This window comes from Pseudogymnoascus verrucosus (genome assembly GCF_001662655.1).
Source record: "Pseudogymnoascus verrucosus strain UAMH 10579 unplaced genomic scaffold scaffold_12, whole genome shotgun sequence".
NCBI classification, from domain to species: Eukaryota; Fungi; Ascomycota; class Leotiomycetes; order Thelebolales; family Thelebolaceae; genus Pseudogymnoascus; species Pseudogymnoascus verrucosus.
In genome coordinates, this window is record NW_017263663.1 from 393238 (window position 1) to 411756 (window position 18519).

The 18519-nt window shown below is 47.8% G+C and overlaps 7 protein-coding genes across 7 annotated transcripts; 2 read left to right on the forward strand and 5 right to left on the reverse strand.

Moving 5' to 3' along the window:
• Positions 1-433: 433 nt before the first annotated feature.
• Positions 434-4040, reverse strand: UTP13 (U3 small nucleolar RNA-associated protein 13). Its single transcript, XM_018272662.2, has 3 exons — positions 3797-4040; positions 3718-3745; positions 434-3662 (listed from the first exon to the last, which is right to left on the reverse strand). Exons 1-3 carry the CDS (start codon positions 3971-3973, stop codon positions 1171-1173), a joined length of 2697 nt encoding a protein of 898 aa, XP_018132097.1. The 5' UTR covers positions 3974-4040; the 3' UTR covers positions 434-1170.
• Positions 4041-4157: 117 nt separating this feature from the next.
• On the forward strand, positions 4158-6408 carry VE01_03165 (uncharacterized protein). The gene is made up of 5 exons (XM_018272663.2): positions 4158-4350; positions 4434-4763; positions 4811-4925; positions 4977-5043; positions 5122-6408. The coding sequence occupies exons 1-5, from the start codon at positions 4315-4317 to the stop codon at positions 6251-6253; spliced, it is 1680 nt and encodes a 559-aa protein (XP_018132096.1). The 5' UTR covers positions 4158-4314; the 3' UTR covers positions 6254-6408.
• On the reverse strand, positions 6282-7993 carry VE01_03166 (uncharacterized protein). The gene has a single exon (XM_018272664.2). The coding sequence runs from the start codon at positions 7844-7846 to the stop codon at positions 6365-6367; it is 1482 nt and encodes a 493-aa protein (XP_018132095.1). The 5' UTR covers positions 7847-7993; the 3' UTR covers positions 6282-6364.
• A 326-nt stretch (positions 7994-8319) lies between these two features.
• On the reverse strand, positions 8320-9399 carry VE01_03167 (uncharacterized protein). Its single transcript, XM_018272665.2, has one exon. The coding sequence runs from the start codon at positions 9164-9166 to the stop codon at positions 8549-8551; it is 618 nt and encodes a 205-aa protein (XP_018132094.1). The 5' UTR covers positions 9167-9399; the 3' UTR covers positions 8320-8548.
• Positions 9400-9587: 188 nt separating this feature from the next.
• MNS1B (maturation of Asn-linked oligosaccharides protein) lies at positions 9588-11948 on the reverse strand. The gene is made up of 6 exons (XM_018272666.2): positions 11395-11948; positions 11194-11338; positions 11074-11145; positions 10580-11004; positions 9952-10531; positions 9588-9829 (listed from the first exon to the last, which is right to left on the reverse strand). The coding sequence occupies exons 1-6, from the start codon at positions 11604-11606 to the stop codon at positions 9734-9736; spliced, it is 1530 nt and encodes a 509-aa protein (XP_018132093.1). The 5' UTR covers positions 11607-11948; the 3' UTR covers positions 9588-9733.
• A 430-nt stretch (positions 11949-12378) lies between these two features.
• Positions 12379-14319, forward strand: VE01_03169 (uncharacterized protein). The gene is made up of 3 exons (XM_018272667.2): positions 12379-12977; positions 13030-14142; positions 14194-14319. Exons 1-3 carry the CDS (start codon positions 12637-12639, stop codon positions 14279-14281), a joined length of 1542 nt encoding a protein of 513 aa, XP_018132139.1. The 5' UTR covers positions 12379-12636; the 3' UTR covers positions 14282-14319.
• A 1113-nt stretch (positions 14320-15432) lies between these two features.
• Positions 15433-16553, reverse strand: VE01_03170 (uncharacterized protein; the record flags this gene model as incomplete). The annotated part of the gene is made up of 1 exon (XM_018272668.2): positions 15433-16553. The coding sequence occupies one exon, from the start codon at positions 16551-16553 to the stop codon at positions 15438-15440; it is 1116 nt and encodes a 371-aa protein (XP_018132051.1). The 3' UTR covers positions 15433-15437.
• Between the last annotated feature and the right edge of the window lie 1966 nt (positions 16554-18519).

Sequence of the window (18519 nt, forward strand, 5' to 3'; positions counted from 1 at the left end):
TGTTGAAAATGCACGTAAATTCTCAGCTGGAATCTCCCACGAGCCATATTTGATTATTGGGTTAGACCCTTCTGTAGAAAGGGGGGCTGTGTAAGCGTGTTCTTGTTGCGTTCCATGGTGACGGGACCGGGCCAAAATGCCTCACGCCGCGGCATCGCATAAAAAATATATGCCTCAATCCGATGACGATTGCATTTGGTAATCATGTGTAGAGCAACATCAACATGCCACTTCGTATACGTCGAACCAAATTTTCATTGCGATAAGGTTAAACACGCTAAGTACATGGCATGGGGAAATATGATTGGGATTTGACGTTGGACAGGTTCGGTAGGTGGTCCGCACCACTGCTCGTGCCACTCAAAATTGTGAGAGTCCATACTGTATTGTACATAGCTGAGGACCGATTCTAGCAGTTTAAACTAATAGTATTCCCCTCTTTATCTGTATTTCTAAGTAACTAATGTGGCAATAATAGCCCTTAGTAACCAAAAGCCATTATTTTAGGTACAGTTACTGTAGCGGTAGCTGTTATCCATAGTCCCCCTTCAGACTTCTAGGGGGTAAGAGTACATAAATAACACAGAAATACTCAGTAGAGCACGGTAAATATCATCATAATGCGTCTTTGTGTCAGGATATGTATATGGCCATTAATATACTAAACATCATCATAACAAAAGTCAAGATTCCTTCATTTTGTCTCCCGTGATTGCAACGCCGCTCCCCACATCCAACCGATCGTATGAAACCGAGGCCGCGATATAGAGCAATAAAATCTCTCACTGACCGCCACTATTATTTTAGGTAGGTCAGGGAACCCCCCACTTAAGAGGGCACCCCCCACTTCAAAAGGTCTAGCGCATCCCACGCTGCTAGCGCAAAGGGGTTCTATAACCTGCTACCCATACCTGACAGGTGATAGGTACGCGGCCCTGTAATTACCCCCCCGGCAGCCAACATTCAGGAGACAGGCACGATAGCATCGTGGCTCAGAGTCTGAACCGAGATAGATCTATGACTGGAGCTAATGGTGTGAAAACGGGGGATGGCGTCTGTTATTGGTCGTGATACACAGCCGACTCTGAAGGGCTGGCTAGAACTATGCGCGTTTTTCGTGTAACCACTACGAGGATTGCAACGATCTCTTCAGTTCAGCTGAGTGTTACCTCATACCATAACAACATCTTGCCCCATCTCACCGTCTCCGTTTCCGGCAAAGGCCACCTCATCCATCTCCCTTAGCGTATATTCGACAAGGTAACTTTCGTCGACTAGTTCTTCCATCCGTCGGTAATGCCGCTCTGTATAGGCCTTGAGCGCATCCAAAACCTCCTTCAAACTCTTCCCTTGGCCACCCTTGACCTTCATGTTCGTAAATCTGCTGGCAGGGTAGCTCTTCACTAGCGTCCAAAGGATCGTTTGTGCAACTGGCGCCGTGCGGGCATTTGTGTTCCAATCTCTCAGGCGGAGCAAAAGGAGGAAAATTTGCTCGTCACTTAGGCTTCCGATTACTTCGTCAACAGCGTGTAGCCCACTCAAAGACCCATCATCCTTGGCGCCAGTGACAACAGCAGTGAATAGTGAGAGGAGACGCCCAGGATGGTTAAGCTGGAGAGCGAGCGTGATAGCCTCTCGATATGACCCGGCATGGATGTAATTTTGCAATTCCTGTTCTTGCTCGACGAATTGTGTTGCAGCAGCGGTCGAAGCAGCCTGTGTTGCAGTTGTTGTATCCGTCCAGAATGAAACCGTAGAATCGCCACTACCGGAGACAATGGTATTTGTTTCTGGATGCACCGCCAGCGCCCACACTCGGTCTTCGTGGTTATCAAGCGTACACTCCACTTCCCCACTGCTGGTGTCCCACACTTTTACGAGCCCGTCGCCACCAGCGCTTGCAACCTGAACGTGTCTCTTGTTGTTGGCTTCTTGTTTGGGGATATTTAGCCATGCGACTTTAAGGACACTATTGGTATGTCCTTCGAATGTACGCAGACAGCTGTAATCCGATAAACTCCACAATTTGAGCGTCTTGTCGCCACTGCCTGTGAGAATAAGCCCCTTCCCACCCGCCGAGCCATTCTCGCCAACTATAATCGGCGTGTTCTTTGGCGCAAATTTTACCGACCATACACCACGTCTATGGCCACGAAGGATACCCATAGTCTCGCCTTCTTCTACGGACCATATCTTTACTGTGCGGTCCTGGGATGCAGAAGCAAACACTTGTCCATTGTGGTTGATATCGATGGCGTTGATATCTTTGTCGTGGGCTTTCCTTGTATAAAGAGCTCTTGGCGCCTTTTGTGGGGCGGCGTGCAAAGCTGCAATATCCCAGCGCTTGACGGTTTGGTCCTGAGACCCAGTTAAAAGAAATTTTGGCGGATGGTTTAGAGGATCATTGTATGCTGGAGAATCCAATGGCGGAACAGTTCGTGAGAGTGCGACGGCACCTATCGATTCCGCATGTCCAGAGAGTGTCGCATAACAAGTAAACGAGTTATTAGCGGGGTCGACACGCCATAAACGAGCAGTGTTGTCTTTAGCTCCAGTGGCGATCCAATGTCCAGACCAGTCGATGTCGAGACAGATGATGATGTCTTCGTGGCCATTCAATTGAGCCACATCTGCTCCGAAATATGTCGAGTCTGACTGGGCGAGGGATACAATACGGATCTCCTCCGAGTTGGTGGCCAAGGCGAGCAATGATCGGTCAGGGAGAAGGTAGCCCAGGTCAATGATCTCGTCGTGGGTACCCGAAATTCGCTTTAGCTCTGGTAATGCGGGCATTGTCTTCCCTTCGACGTATTCCAGTCCAGATACCGAATGAAGAATAATAACGTGGTCGGTGTTGATGGTGAGAATAAACGGGAGGCCTTGAAAGTATACAGCCCCGACAACTGCATCGCCCTCGTCTCCCGGGGTCTGCGCAGTAGTTGCCTCTCTTCCAGACTCCGTCTGCCATACCCGTAGCCGTCCATTCGCTCCGGCAGTGTATGACAGCTTTCCATCCCCAATAAATCCAGCGGCTTCCACCTCCTCTAAGACAGGTGTAACTTTCCTGACTTTCCACGTCTTCGCATCCCACCACATCACTGTCTTGTCTCTACTGGCGGATAAAAGCAGATTCTCTTCTGACGAATAATCCAACGCTCTAACATCTGAGACGTGGGAATCAAGGGTGGAGGCACAGTTCCGCTTGTATAGATCCCAGACTCTGATCTTTCCATCTTGGCTTCCCGAGGCTAGTCGGAAACCTCTCGCCAGTGCGTTGTCCCCATTTGATGCTTCATCCGCGCCATTATCACCGAGCCGGTTTTTTCTGTTTCTAGCTGATATCCCAGTCTCTTCGCCGCTATTGCCTGTCGCAAGCTCGAAGAAGTGCAAGGCGGAGATCAAAATATTTGGCCCGCGGAATGTGTGTGTTACATATCCTCCCCTAATATCCCAGACCTTCACTACCCCGTCGGCAGCACCGGTGGCTAGCAGTGTACTTGTTCGGTCCACGGCCAAAACAACAACAGGCGTCGTGTGTGGCTTGAGAGTTCGCAACAATTCGGTTGTGATGGTATCGGACGAAGAAAGAGAGGGTTTGAGCGCGTAAATTCGCATAGATAATGATCGAGAGCAGATAATCAGATGTGTCGCAGAAGGTGTCACTGGGAGGGCATTAGCATAAAACTCAATCGGATGGCTTTTTTTTGGCAGACTCACAGGTTAGTGTCGATATTTCTTCTCCGTCCTGTCACAAAGTTAGCACATACTGGCAACAACAGGGCCATTGTGGACAAACCCCTTCAATTCTTGCCAGCTGCTTGCCGGTGTTCAGATCTGTAATCAAGGCATCTTCCCCAAGTGTTGTCGCAAGAAGGCGCCCAGTGTGATCGAGTGCGACACTCCCACCAGTGTAGATAGGTTGAATAACCTGTTCAGCCTCAAAGGTAGTCTGATATGCAGCCTTTGTGGCCATGATTGCAAATGTCGCGACTAGCGCGAGAGGTTGTTAATCGCGATATGGGTGAAGAAAAAGATCTTTGATGTTCTTGCGACAATCTCAAAAATTTGACGCAGAACAAGGATGATACGGATAAGCTTAATCTTAGCGCCAAACCCCACTCTCGACACCGCGACCCTGCCTGTCCAGGCTTGAACTACACACAGGCAACGAATCAATACAGCTATAATACCACAATATCTGAAGATTCACCACCGACGTCGCGGTCTATCTCTATAATGATCACATGGTGGCTGTGACCCCACTTTTGAGATAGAGAGGCATCTCACAAACCTCACAAACGATATTGATCAAAAATGACGCGCCTGGAACCGTTGATTGTTTCCGCACTGGTATGATTCCAACCTTTGACTTTAGCCAGTTGATTTAGCGTAGACACCTTCTACGCCACCTAGAAATATCTAACGAAGATTAGGGCCGCTCACCATACAATGACGAGCTCATAGTTAACGACGACCAGGGGCAGGGCGATGGAACAGTCCGCATAGGGCAACAGTACGACGACCGTGGCAGGCCCATCAACCCCGAGACAACACAGCGCACGAAGAACCTTGTCCGGGCATCGAACGAAGTCTTGCAAGCAGCAGGTATTATTGAACCCAATGCGGATTATAGGGCACGTGACGAGGCTCTGAAGGCTGCAAGAGAAGAGGATTTCGAGAAGGCCTTCAGACGGCGGACAATAGGCGGGGTACTGCTCACGGCGGGTGTGTGGGGAACAAGCGGTCTAAGGAGGAGAACGTTGGTATGATTTAAAATCTGGGTTATCAGATCGTCTGTTAATTTCTACAGCTGTATCGGGAATACTCCAACCATCCTCTGTTAGACATCATTCGTCTTGAGCGCGTAGACCGTTCTGTTCCCCGTATTCTAGGGGCAGGATTGCCAGCCCTATTACTAAATAGAGGTATATGAACCAACGGTGCCTGATGAAGACATCACACTGACCGAAAACCAGCTTTCGGTAACTTTGCGCTTGTGTACGAGCAGATATTCGACATCAAGAATCAATCAACAAAACGAATGTACGTACCATGCCGTTAACTAATCAGTGGTAGTGAATGCTAGTATATCTGTTCGGAGAAATCACTAACCCTTTATAGAATCGAATACTGCTTCTATCATGTCATGTTCCATTACCAATATTTCGCCACCCTTCAGCAGCTCAACCTCTTCAACCCCCGACAGCTTGTTCCGACCTTGCTTTTCATGGTTCCGTTCTCTTCTCAATCTCCTCTCTATCTACCTGCTTTTCCAGCCACTGTTTCTACGCCTAATTTGCTATCTTGGGTGAGCTCGGTCGGCTTGGTCCTTGCACCCTGTATTCTACTTGCGGCATGGAAACGTACCACTCAATTACTCTCAAATCTCATTTTCGACCCCCTATACGAGTTTCTACCTCATCCATCCAATCCCCGCCCACAATCTCCCGACCTACTTGGTACTATCAATGAATTAAGGCAAACAATACAAGAACATGACTATGACGATCTATCAAACCCGCCAAGACTGCCAGATCCCAACAGCGTTTCAAATGCGTCTGATTATTCTTCGGGAAGCACGGAATCGGATTTAAGCCCAGAGACACATCGACATGGTCCTCCGTTCACCGCCTCGCCGGTAACACCAACATCCGATCCACGTACCCTCCGTGCCCTCGAAGGTGAACCCCGTTCCCCGCTACCTCAAGAAGCAGAGCAAGAACTGGACTACTCCCCGTCAAGGCGGCGAGACTCGCTTGCTACAACAACAGACGAGGAAGCGATCGCACAAACAACCTTTATTTCCTTCGACGTCGAGGCGACCGATGAACCGGCGGAAGCAATCGGCTCGTACTCGGCCGAACTCCGGAATGCAAACTACGCTGACGAGCCACGGTCAGATGCCAAGATCTATAACTTGACAGCTACTTCTCTCCTACCGGCCCATTTAGCTGCTGATGCGCTCAGTGTTCTCGCTGCTGCGGTTTTTACAATGCCCCTCGAGGCTATGGCAGTTAGGGCTATCGGCCAAAGCTGGAGAGTGAAAATGGGCCTACCTGTCGGGGATATGTTCTGGATATTCCTGGGGGGGGGGTCTGGGCTGACGTGGAATGGAGTTGCAAGTGTTGCCACATTGTTTGTTACGGAGGTGTTGATCACCGGTGTCGTTTGGGGGGTTTATTCTGGGGGTATGACTTTGTGGGATTGGAAGAGTGGGGAAGCTGAGGCTAAGAAGGCCAAGGACTCAAAGTAGTTCAGACGGCACGGCCAACTTTTTGCTATCCCTTTCTTTCCTGGCTATGCATTGCTAAATACGTGTAAGATACCATTCTAAAGACAGAACTTTATACCATGCGCCGTCTACCTATGCTCGTAACTTCCACCCTGTTGTGAAAGCGCTTTCCGCCCTCGCCCATCCAGCTGCTACTGTGGCGCAAACCAGAAACACGCCAACCATTATCGTGGTTTTCTCAAAATTCCGTGTTGCACCATCAAGCCCGCTATCACGGATGAGCGCACCAGCAATTGGAGTCCCGAAAAGTGTCCCTATGCCTCTAAGCATATACAACAGCCCATTAATAGACGCGAAATTCTGGATGCCGAATTGCTCCGCGATTGCTGTGGGAAAAAGAGCGACGTAGGCCGATGCGGTAACGCTATATAGCATAGTGAAAGAGATGAACAAGGCGCGGCGGACGGCAAGGGGAAAGAACATCGTCGAAGGTAGCCAGAAGACGAGAGTGGCAATAGCCGACACTAAAGTGGTCAAGAATAGGGCGTTCAGACGCCCATATCGGTCTGCAAGCGCCCCAAGAACGATCTTTCCGCCAAAGTTGCATGCATTACTAAGAGCGATGAAGTTTGCGCCAGCTGTCTGACTGTAGCCCAGTGTTTTTGCGTAAGACGAGAAGAAGTAGACGGGCGTGTAATACGCTGCTGCCTGCATAACAGCAGCAGAGGCGTGGGCCATAAATGGCCGGCTCTTCACAATGGGCCAGTTTGCACGTGGTATGTTTAGACCCTGCCGACGGCCTTGAGCCTCCTGGACCCGTTGGGCTTCTGCTGCTGGTTCCCACTTCAAGACTAACGCTGAAGCAGAAATCATAACGAAGGCCATAACTCCAGTTGTCCTGAGAGCGTTACGGAAGCCAATTGTCGCATTGAGGTACCTGAGCAATGGAGCCCATGCAACACCACCGATCCCAGTGCCGCTCAAAACGATGCCCATAGCTAACCCTCGGCGACCATTGAACCAACCTGGAGCGACAGTAACGGCAGGAATATATGACAAGCATGTCGCGCAGCCGAGGAGAAGCCCCTGTGTAAGAACGAAGTGCCATAGTTTCTGTCCAAAAGATGCAGCAATATTTGCAACCGCAAATAGAATCCCTCCAATTAGGGACACAGATCGGGGACTGTAAGACTTTGTCCATGCGCTAGCAAATGGTGCTCCAATTGTCATGAGTGAGACGGCGAGAGTGCCGATGAGATCTATCTCTGCCGCACTGGCACCAGCAAACGGCCCATCCATCGTTTCATATAACTCTTGATAAACACCAAATGCAAAATTTAGTCCACAGCCTGTAAAAGTAAGCATGAGAGAGGAGATGACTATTAGCATCTGTTGAGTACGTCGTTGGCTAGCCATGGCTGGCGTTATATCCGGCACCGGATTTCGTTGAGACACGATTCTAGAGGGTAATTGTGCCTCCTCACTGGCGTGATCCATAGTATTGACAGGTATTTCTTGTAGTCGACCAGTTTCTTCCGATAATGGAATCATTTCTGTGCCGCAACTACGCTCCGGTTGTGACTCTCGCCGAGAGCCGGCATCGCCGCGAAGCATTTTCGATATGGCCGCCTCGGTAATGCCAAAATGGCGCCACAGAGAGTAAGTGGTAATGTTAAATAAAGTAAACCTATTTTATTTCATCAATAGCCAGTGAAAAATAACTAGAAACGTATTTATATAGTTGATTGAAGTCGCACCGAGGGTAGAAATTCAATGCCGTCAACACCCGAACCTGAAGACGAACCAGCGTAAGCAGGGATATATGAGTCATGTGACAACATGCAAACGCGCTCCGTTCAAAGTGGCATTGATAAGTAATAGATGTGAATTCGTTGTTCATAGTAATTATTAAGTTGGGAATTTTATAGAAACGATATCTAGTAGAGTGGATGTGCCATCTTGAAGTCTTGAAAGGGGCTCTGTATAAGAGTAGTATTTACAGCAACTATTATTAAAATAATGGTGTTTAATCACTATGTATAATGACAGTATTCACGGCAACTATAGTTAGAATGGAGGCGTTAAATCGCTGTGCACAATAATAGTATTTATAGCAACTATTATTAAAATGATGACGTTAAGCACCGTGTATAAAGATGGTGTCTATAGCAACTATGATTGATAGGGGCCCTGGTCCGGAACTCAGCTATAAGTGGTGGTTTGGCGAATATCTTATACTATTCTGCCCAAAAGCCCAAAGAAGGACTTTAAGAAACAGCTTAATTCAGAGTCTATTCATGTAGCACACAATAGAGCCTAATACATCCCACCCTCGTGCGGTTTTCCCATACGCGCCTCATCAGCGTTGTTTTTCCAATCTATATAAGAAATCCATCCCTTCTCAGTCCACTCAGTAAGATCTAGCCCCTCCTGGTTATTATCCAAAGTCGCGGCATTAACACTCAAGTACGCAACCTTGCCCTTCCCCCATTTCTCTGGATCCGCCGTCCACACCTCCTGCACCTTGCCCTCAACCTCAACCTCACGGACCACTCCCTCGCCGGCGAAAGCAAAGCATCTAACCCCACACTTGCTGCAGAAGTACCAGTGGATAGCCCCCTTAAAGCACGTATAATCGCTCAAGCCCCCATCTGTAGGGTTCAGCGGGCTCAAAAGCAGAAAGTCGTTCGGCTCATCCATCAGGCGGACGTGAAAGTACGACATTTTTTGGCAGGTCGAGCAGTTGCATTTCCGGATGCGGATGGTTGAGGAGGGTGATGGTGGGTTGGCGGAGATGATGGGCGGTGGGAGGGTGAGATATGTGATATATTTGGTACGGCCGCAGTGGCAGGACCCTGTGTAAGGCCGGCGGCCGGGAGAGATGGTGGTGGTTGAGAGGGATGAGGAGAGGGATTCTACCGCCTCGGTCGCCATTTTAAGTACTGTTGGGAGTAGTGAAGCTTTTGGGAGTGATGGAAAGAGAGGAAAAGATCTTAGAGTCTTCTATCTTGATCGCTGGATGCTGGATGCTGGCACTATATATTGTGAAGGCGGGGTTGTAGAGTAGAGGGCGCTATTGTCAGCGATCAACAGGCTCGTCATGTGACGGTAGGCAGCACCTTGGTTTTATTCACAAGAATCTTGAAATGATTTAAGTTCCACAGACAAGCATCGCACTCCAGTGGTGTGTGTCACTATCGTACATTTATGGGTCTTGGTGGCGTTAGACTAAGCCTATATTGGTTTCGACCCAGCGCCCAACACATAATAAATATGAGAACCATCAGCAATTAAGGCAGTTCTGGCGCACGCTTCCTAGGATTAAATCACAGCGACGAGAAATATCACAGATTAGACAGGAAAGGGTTTAATTATAGCTCTAAGTATTTGGCAGCTAACATACGCTATGTTATGAAAACGAAAGCAAGGCATTCCGAAGCATACATATTGTATTTATGCACCGTTCCTTCGAACCATAAGTAGGCTGCCCAGTGTCGAACCTTATTTACTTGCGCCTTTGTAGATCTGGAAAGGATGCGCTTCAGTGTTAAAAACAAATGCGTTCTTTCCCTTGCCATCCACTTGCCAAACGTTATCCTATAGTCTATATTAGCGTTTACGCACAAGAGAGTTATATGCCAAATGACAGCAGGGTGCGATCGTTAATGTGGCTGTAATGGGGAGTTGTATATGAATCCATGGAGAATGGTGTAACAAACCTCAGCATGAATCAGGTAGGCGTATTTTAAGACCTCTGCAAACAGGAAACTCTCCTGGAAGTCCGTCTTCTGGCCTCCACCCTCAGCATTGACATCGGAGATAGAGCTGAAGCCGCTGCCAACTCGGGTGGTCGCATTAATCGCCACGAAAGCATCCCATGCCCATTCTTGGTACTTTTGGTCCCCAGTCATCCGGTATGCGTAGTAATAGCTTTCAATTACCTCAGGGCGCAAGACGTAGTCCGGGGAGGTGATATAAAAGCCATTCTTTTTGAAGAAATCAATCTGATTAGTTGGGACTTTGCTGGCATCCCAGGAGAATCCCTCTGGGCCAATCTGGGTTTTGGTAGCAGTGTAGGTAGCGCGGCAGCCGTCGACAAGAGATAGACCGAAATCAATGTAATCCTTTCTCTTTAAGACAGACCCGCCAAGAAGGAAGTTGCCACCATCAAAGCAGGTTAGATGACCTGAATTTTGCTGTAAGGTGGTCCCGTCGTAGTTGGCAACGAACGTAAGTTCTGGTCTGGGTTCCGGGTGGGATGTAAGGTGCTTGATAGTGGAATCGGCAGCAAGGATCCAGCTACACTTATTAGATAAAGACAAGCATAAGAGGAACCTGTCATCTTACCGGTCTTTGTACGTCTCGAATCGGGACGGATCATAAATATACATCTTAATTAGGTACTCGTAGAAAGAGTCATCGCCACCGCCCCAGCCTCCACGGGCATCTACGAATTCGCCGGTGGTAAGGTTGACGTTCGTTCCGACAAGGCCGGGAAATGGAACATTCTTCTCTGGCTTCGGGGCTAGGAGGTGCGATTCTCCCTTCTGACTAAGCTTGGCATATTCGTCGTCGCCAGTCAGATCGGACAATCGAGTCCATTCTAGAACCAGGGTGCCGATGGTAGCGATGCCGTTGGTATCGCCCCCATCGGTTGTCTGGGCCGCGAGATTGAGGTTATTTGCAGGCACCCCAGACGGCGTATCAAATGCAAACTTCATCTGATCTGCCAGATTCTTTGACTGGGCAAGGAGAGATTCGATATTTTTGTTCTGTTAAAAGTCAGTTGGCGTTTGGTCATGTGGGTATGTAGCTTGGTGTCGGTCAGCTGCTCTACTTACATCAGGGACCAGACCCGCCAAAGGTCCTTTCAAGAGGTCATATCCAGATATCATGCCCCCGAGATATCGAATCTAATCAGTTAGCGCGTCCTAATTCATGAATCTGCGAAGGCTATTTACTGTCGTTTCAAACAAGCTGACTTGGTCATCCGTTTTAGTGAAATCCACAGTTGGGATATAATCCACAATTTGATTCACAATTTCTGGGATCTCCATAACCAACGCCGTACTGAGGGCATCGGCTGCGCTTGCTCCCCAGCCATTTCTAAGAAATTGTTAAAACCGAACTATGTAGAGTAGGATTTAGGGGAGACAATGTACCTTGAGTTCGTAAACCCATTTGTAACTGGGCGGAGTTCGTCATGCGGGAACGCATACTTATAATAACCTTCCCATGCAAACTCGAAGGCCTCCTTCACAGCCGCGGCACGGGCTGCACTGTGCTCTTGCTTTGGTACGCATCTTTGCGGCGCTGCTAATGCGACTGTGGCGAGCGACAGGCCGGAAACCAAACGAAGTGTTGAGATGAGCATGGTGATAGCCGTCAATCAATTTGGTCCTTGACGATCGAGACTTTATTTTAACAACCCCTCTCTATTGCGTAACATTAAATTGGGGCAAGAGCTACTTTACTTATACACGTACTGGCCGTGGACATGCTGTACGTTGGAAGCATGGCCCCCTCCGCATCTCGTCCACGTGCGAGGATCACTGTTGAGCTTCCCCATGTTGTCTTGAATTGACCGGAGCGCCAAGGTACGGGGGCCGCGATCCTTCATCCTCATCGTCGCGAATTAGGCGAAGAGCCGACGGAGGAGCCGATGATCAAGATGATCATCTCGTAAATTGACATTTCTAAGGAGTTAAAAGGCAGGGGAACGAGTAAGTCCGAAATAATGCCTCCCACAGTACGCCATTACAAGGACAGGGCAGTAAGCCGAATGTCAGCAGTGCTCACTACATTCTGTTGCTACAAAGCAAAGTAGAGTACTGTATAGAGCAGCATACATACTACAACATACTAACAGTAAGCTGCAGTTGTACTTCGGCGTCACTCATCTTCAAAAGGTAAGGATTTGCAGACAAAACACCGAGATTCCGATGAATCCTGTACACGCCAAATGAGGCGTAACAAGCATAACAAGCGCAACAGCTTTAATCTGTTTCCCCGCACCGTTGAAAGAGGCAACGGATGCGGAATTATACCCGTAATTTTTATCCATAGGGGCATTGCTTGATGTACCTTGGCGGGGTTGGCCAATAAGATTGATTATAGACTGGACTGGAGGTTGGGGCCGCCGAGCACCGAGAGCCCTGTCTCTCTTTGACGATCACTCTGCCAGCTTGAAACCTTGAACTTGCGGGGTTGGAAAGCTAAAGAAATGTGACGTTGTATATCCCCGCTCTGAGATATGCCGTGGGACAAAGCTGCTGTTAGCGAGAGAGACCTCGTGCAGATGGAGCCCATCCAGGCAGGTGGTGTTATATAACCCTGTCTCTCAATAAGGCCGTAGTTGTCGTGGTGCACACAACAGAATTATCTATTTCAAATTCGCAGCAATAATGTGGAACAAGCTTGCGGTCGCGGGCTTCATGGTGGCTACGGCTACGGCCTCGATATCCGACTCATGCCCGGATTATTTAGATTACGCCAAAGAGTATCATGCTCCTTATTCGGCGGGGAAGTATAACCTCTCGTCCCAGCGACCAGCTCTGTCGTGCCGGACTTTCGGGTCTCAAGATGTTGAGGACACGATTGATCGTATGAACAAGACCATGCGTGACCCTGATCTCTTCCAGCTATTTCAAAATGCCTTCCCTAATACTCTCGATACGGCAATCAAATGGCACGGCACTGCGGAGGGGAGTGACGAGGAACTAACCTTTGTCATTACTGGAGATATGTAAGCTGATGTGGCTGCCGAATTGAACTGGAGTCTTATTAACGAATGTTAGAAATGCAATGTGGCTGCGCGACTCTGCAAACCAGATGCAATCCTACCTGCCACTGTTAAAACCAGCAACATCTAGTAACTCGATAGCTTCTCTCTACCGAGGAGTTATCAATCTGCAAGCCCGGTATCTTCTAACTTCGCCATACTGCAACTCGTTCCAGCCTCCCGTCGAGTCTGGTATCCCACCAGCAGAAAATGGTGCTTCAACGGACGACAGGGTTTTCCCAACTTATACCAATCAAACGGTATTCGAATGCAAATACGAGCTCGATTCTCTTGCTGCATTCCTTGAGGTCTCGTCAAACTACTACAAAGCTACGAAGGATATCAATTTCTTCAAGAAATACAAGTGGGTCGATGCCATCAATGCCGTTCTAGATGTTGCGACGACTATGATGGAGCCAACATATAACCAGAATGGTAGTGTCAACACAAGTCCATATACGTTTACACGACAGACCAACAGGGCTACCGAAACGTTTGCCAATGACGGACTTGGAAATCCTAGTGCTCCGAACACTGGGTTGATTCGTTCTGGTTTCAGGCCATCGGATGATGCTACCATTTATCAGTTCCTGATTCCGTCCAATATGATGTTTGCTTCATATCTCGCCTCCACCGCCGAAATTATGGGTGCCCTTCCAGGCCACAAATCTCTTGGCAATCGCATGGCTCAGATGGCCGTTTCTCTCCGCGAGTCCATCGACAAACATGGAATTGTTAATGATCCCGTGCATGGCCGCATCTACGCCTTTGAGGTCGACGGATATGGCTCCCGGAATATCATGGATGACTCAAATGTTCCCAGTCTATTATCTGCGCCATTCATTGGTTACGTTGACAGGAAGAATAAGGTGTATCAAAATACACGCAAGGTTATACTCAGCACGGCGAATCCGTACTTCATGAAGGGTCCCGTATTCAACAGCATTGGCGGTCCACATGTTGGGCCTGGGTTTGGGTGGCCCATGGCGAGTATTATACGCATTCTAACTTCAGATGATGACGCCGAAATAAAGGAGGCCTTGCGCGAATTGCTGTCCACCACAGATGGGTTAGGGCTCATGCACGAGGGAATCAACTCATTCGACTCCTCTAAATGGACGAGACAATGGTAAGCCTGACTTTTATCTCACCATTGATAATGCTAATTACTGCCATGTAGGTTCTCCTGGGTTAATGGCCTGTTCGGGCAAATGATTTTGGATTTGGAGGAGAGGAAGCCGTATATCCTAAAAACAAACTTCCAGTAATTCGCATAGGTTAGACATTCTTATAATAATACCAAAGCAAATCTTGATAGCGGTGGTCCTTCGCTTTAGTCTCATGTTTCCTACGATATTGTGATGTTATAACTGTATATGCATAGTGAGTGGGTTGCCAGTTCTCGCAATACCGGTCTAACACTTCTTATATTTAAATGCTATTCTGTTGACACGACTTTCGTCTGTAGTAATTAGGTGTGTCTATTTTAATTACAATTTTGCTATAAACGCTACCTTTTTATACAACAATTTAATAGATTTGTTTTAATAATAGTTACTATAAGTATGAGATATTTGTCAAACCACTACTTATGTCTAAGTTCTAGGCTAGAGATTCTGTTGATTAAAAAGCGGCGTATTCGCTCTATCGTTTCTAAGGGAAAGAAATATCACTCATGCCCGAGCTCTGAAGTAGAATTGTCTTTACTAAAGAAATAAATCCTAGGCACTCGTCTCTCAAAAGAAAGAAAGGCTGCTCATATTATAATTCAAGACTACAGATCTCGTTAACGAAGAAATAATTTCAGGGCACTATTCTCTTGAGAGAAGGGAAGGGCTCTTCATATTTGACTTCTAGAACATAGTTTCTAGTAACTAAAAAACGACTTGTAGTCACTGTCCTGTCAATGAGAAAGAGACGCCCCCACCTTCAGGTTCTAGACTACAGTTCCCGTTCAAAAAGAAATGGTTTCGAGGCACCGCTCCCTTATAAAGGAAAGAAAGGGCTCCTGGTGTCTAAGTTCTAGAGTAGGGATTCTTTAAATGAAAAAAAGACTTCTCAGCGTTGTCCTTCCGAAGAGAAAGAAGGGATCTTAACGTTAAAGTTGCAGACTAGAGTCCCCCTCCATTAATAAATGGGTTCTAAACACCAACCTCGAACGATATAACAACCAAGCTTGTAGTAAAGGACATGTGCGCAGAGCACTCAAATGAACGCATAACAATGATATTATCTAGTGGACATTCACAGCATCTTCGGAACTATACGCACTGTTCCTACGTTAGACTTTTAGATAGCTCGGTTAGGGGGAGAAATTATAAAATTAAAATCTAATATCTAAGAGATACCCATCTCCATCTCCAAAGAATTGAAAACCAACGAATTGATTAGTCTCCCCCGAGATTTAAATGTAGAATACCCCCATTAGACCCTCTTTAGAGCGGCTTCATCGCTGAGGTCTTCTCCTTCTTCCATGACGCGACAGACACCAAGCTCTACTGCCTCTTCCCAGTTGCTTGCAATCTTGTCCACTGCCAGTTTCAGGCCACTAAGGGCCATCTTCGCTTTCTCGGTTCTCATAAGCCTTCCTGCCCTGGCTGCTGGATCATTGGCAAATGGGCTCTTAGAGTAATCGCGATCTAGGTGTCTGACGTCCAGAGAAACAACAACTCTGGTCATCCCTTCTAACTTCACAACGATGTTGATCACTCTGCACCGAAGTTGCGCCAACAGTCTGATTACTCGTGACCCCTCTGTAAAGAAATTGGCAAACGTCATCGGATCTTCAGTATCTGACGCCGCTGGGTCTTTTGACGGAGCCCTTGGCGCAAAAGCAAGGGTGATAGAGTCCAACGCCACGTCGCTTGCAATCAGAGTCCGAATGGAGTTGGCAGTGTCTTGCATCCACGCCAAACTCGAAGTCTCCTTGGTGTGCTCGATCACCACATTTCGGAACAGGTAGACGTATGATGGGTATAGGCATTGGTCGAATCTCGAGATGGCGCTGTTGTCTCGCACAAGTGCATGGAAAGTGTTGCGCTGATACAGGAAGTTGGTGGCCTCTTCATTTATCTTTTTGCAGACTCGCAGAATTCCCAGGTCAAGTCCCGCATTTCTTTGTACCTCGCACCAGTCGGGATGGAGAATAATGGGTGCGTTGCTGATAAGGAGATGGCCATAGACAATTTCTCGGAGCTCCATTGGAAGATTTGACAAAAGAGGATACGCAGGTTTCTCCACCAGCGCTGGGTTGGATTTTGCTTCTCGCTTCAGCCTTGCAGTCTCCTTTCTAGCCTTCAAGCCTTGATAGCGCCTTGGTTTGGAGATTGCAAAGGTAGGCCCAAAGTTCAATACTCCCCATGTCAGATGACAAGTTGAATCTTTGGTAAAGCTCGTGCTGTAGTCTGGTGGGTTCATTGGTTCTTCTCCCGCTCTTTCGGGCATTGACAGCACATCGTCCCTGCAGAGTAGCCGTTTCCGATAGGCTTTGCGACTTCTGCGCGGTTGTTTCGCTTCAGAGGAATTGGATTCAGTCGCCATTTTCGGTAGCAACTAAAAAGAAAAGAAGAGGAGGTAATATGAGGCTGAAGAGTGATGGATTGTAGCACTTTTTGGCAGGAAAGACTGGATGTGGACGCAAGTGCCAGTGAACGCAAGTACCAGTAAAGACAAATGCCGGTGAAGACAAGTGCCGGTGAAGACAAGTGCCAGTGAAGACGAGCTGCTCTGTAGACTTGAAATGATGGCAGCGTTGAAGCCTAGAATTGTGGTATTGTTTTTTAAGTCAAGAGCCTACGGATGAGGTTAGAATTGAGGCGTAAATACGGGAGGTTGAGAACTTGCGTTGGATTCGAGATAATTCGAACTAAAACGAGACAGAATGACGAAAGCTCATGGCAAACATGGAAGGTTAAAGCTGGTAGAGATCGAAGACGTGGGTGTCCAGGGTGGTACGAGTAAGCGTAGAAGATCGGAGTCTGAGGAGTAAAGGCGGAAGGTTGAAGGTTGGAAGCGGGGGTCAAAAGCTGGTAGAGTTTCACGCTTGGGGTTTGAGGCTTGTAGTTTGAAGCTCGGAGTTCGAAGTTTGGAGCTTGAAATTCAGAGTTCGAAGCTTTGAGTCTGAAGGTTGGAGTTTGAAGCTTGGAGTCTGAAGCTTGGCGTTTGGGGGTCGGAGTTTGCAGCTTGGAGAACATGGAGAACATGGAGGTCGAAGATGGAGATAAAGATAAAGGTTGAAAACGTCGAAGGTTGAAGATAGAGGGCGAAGGCGGAAGTGGAAGGGAGATTGAAGGTGGTCGACGGCGAAGGTGGATGTGAATATCAACTCGAAAGTGGGAGGTCTAGTGGAAGATGGAGGCCGAAGATGCAGGTGGGTGATGCGGGAGAAGGTTGGGATAGAATATGAGTGTGGACGGTGGAGGCGAAAGGTGTAGGTCGAAGGGGAAGGTGAGAGATCAAGCAAGATAAGCTCGAAAGTGATGAATCTTGGGATTGAACTTTGAAATCTTTAAGTGGGCCTAGAATAGTAAATTTGTAATTCCGTAGTAACGAAGAATGGGACAACTTACTTGATTAAAAGATTCGAGTTTTGATTTATCCACGGATCGAGTTGTAGTTCTGTAGAAGGGAGAGTTGAATCGTCTGATTATCTTGGTTGACTTGTTGGCGCGGGTGAGACGGAGATGAAGAGAGAAAAGATGGATGACGACAGTAAAAACGAGTAGTTGGCTTGATAGCGTAGGCAGAAGGAAAAGAGGAAAGAATGAAGGTGGGTAGCGGAAGCCTGGAGCTCGAAGTTTGGAGCTTCAAATTCGGATTTTGAAGCTTAGAGTCTGAAGATTGGAGTTTGGAGGTCGGAGTTTTCTGTGGTCGACGCCATGTGATCTCATGAATCAAAGAACCTCATGGTTGACTTGACGGCGTGGAAGAGGTAGCGCGGATGAGCCGAAAGGATGAGAAGGATAAACGAAGATGAGTGGATAATAGAACAGGAAAGTTTTAAGAGCAAATTTGCACGTTTTGAAGTGAACGAGGCGGAGCAAAAATTCCTTTGGCGGGGGTTGATTTTGGTTGGTTTGAATTGCTTGACTTTGTATCGTAGATGGGGCGGAAATGAAAGAATAAGAGAGAGTGAAGGAGAGTGGTGGTGACCTCGTAACAAGCGGAAAACTTCCTACATAATGGTCTTGGTCGCGAAGAGAGAACGGATGAATGGTAGGCGCAGATTGGAAGAGGTCTCGCAGTGCGGTGAAGAGACCTTCTATCTTCGACCTTCCTATACTTCCGCCTTCGAATTTCAACCGCTTGGCCTCGAACTTCAACCCCAAACTTCAGTCCTAAACCTAAACCTCAAACCTCAAGCCTCTTAGCATGCCACAGCTACTTGTCTTTCCTTCTTCCTCTCTTCCCACCCCCCCATTCTTCCCTTTTTATTTTCTCTTCCGTCGAAGATAGAATGGCGGAGATAGATTGATGGATGGAGAGTGGTGAGGGGTAGAGAAGGATT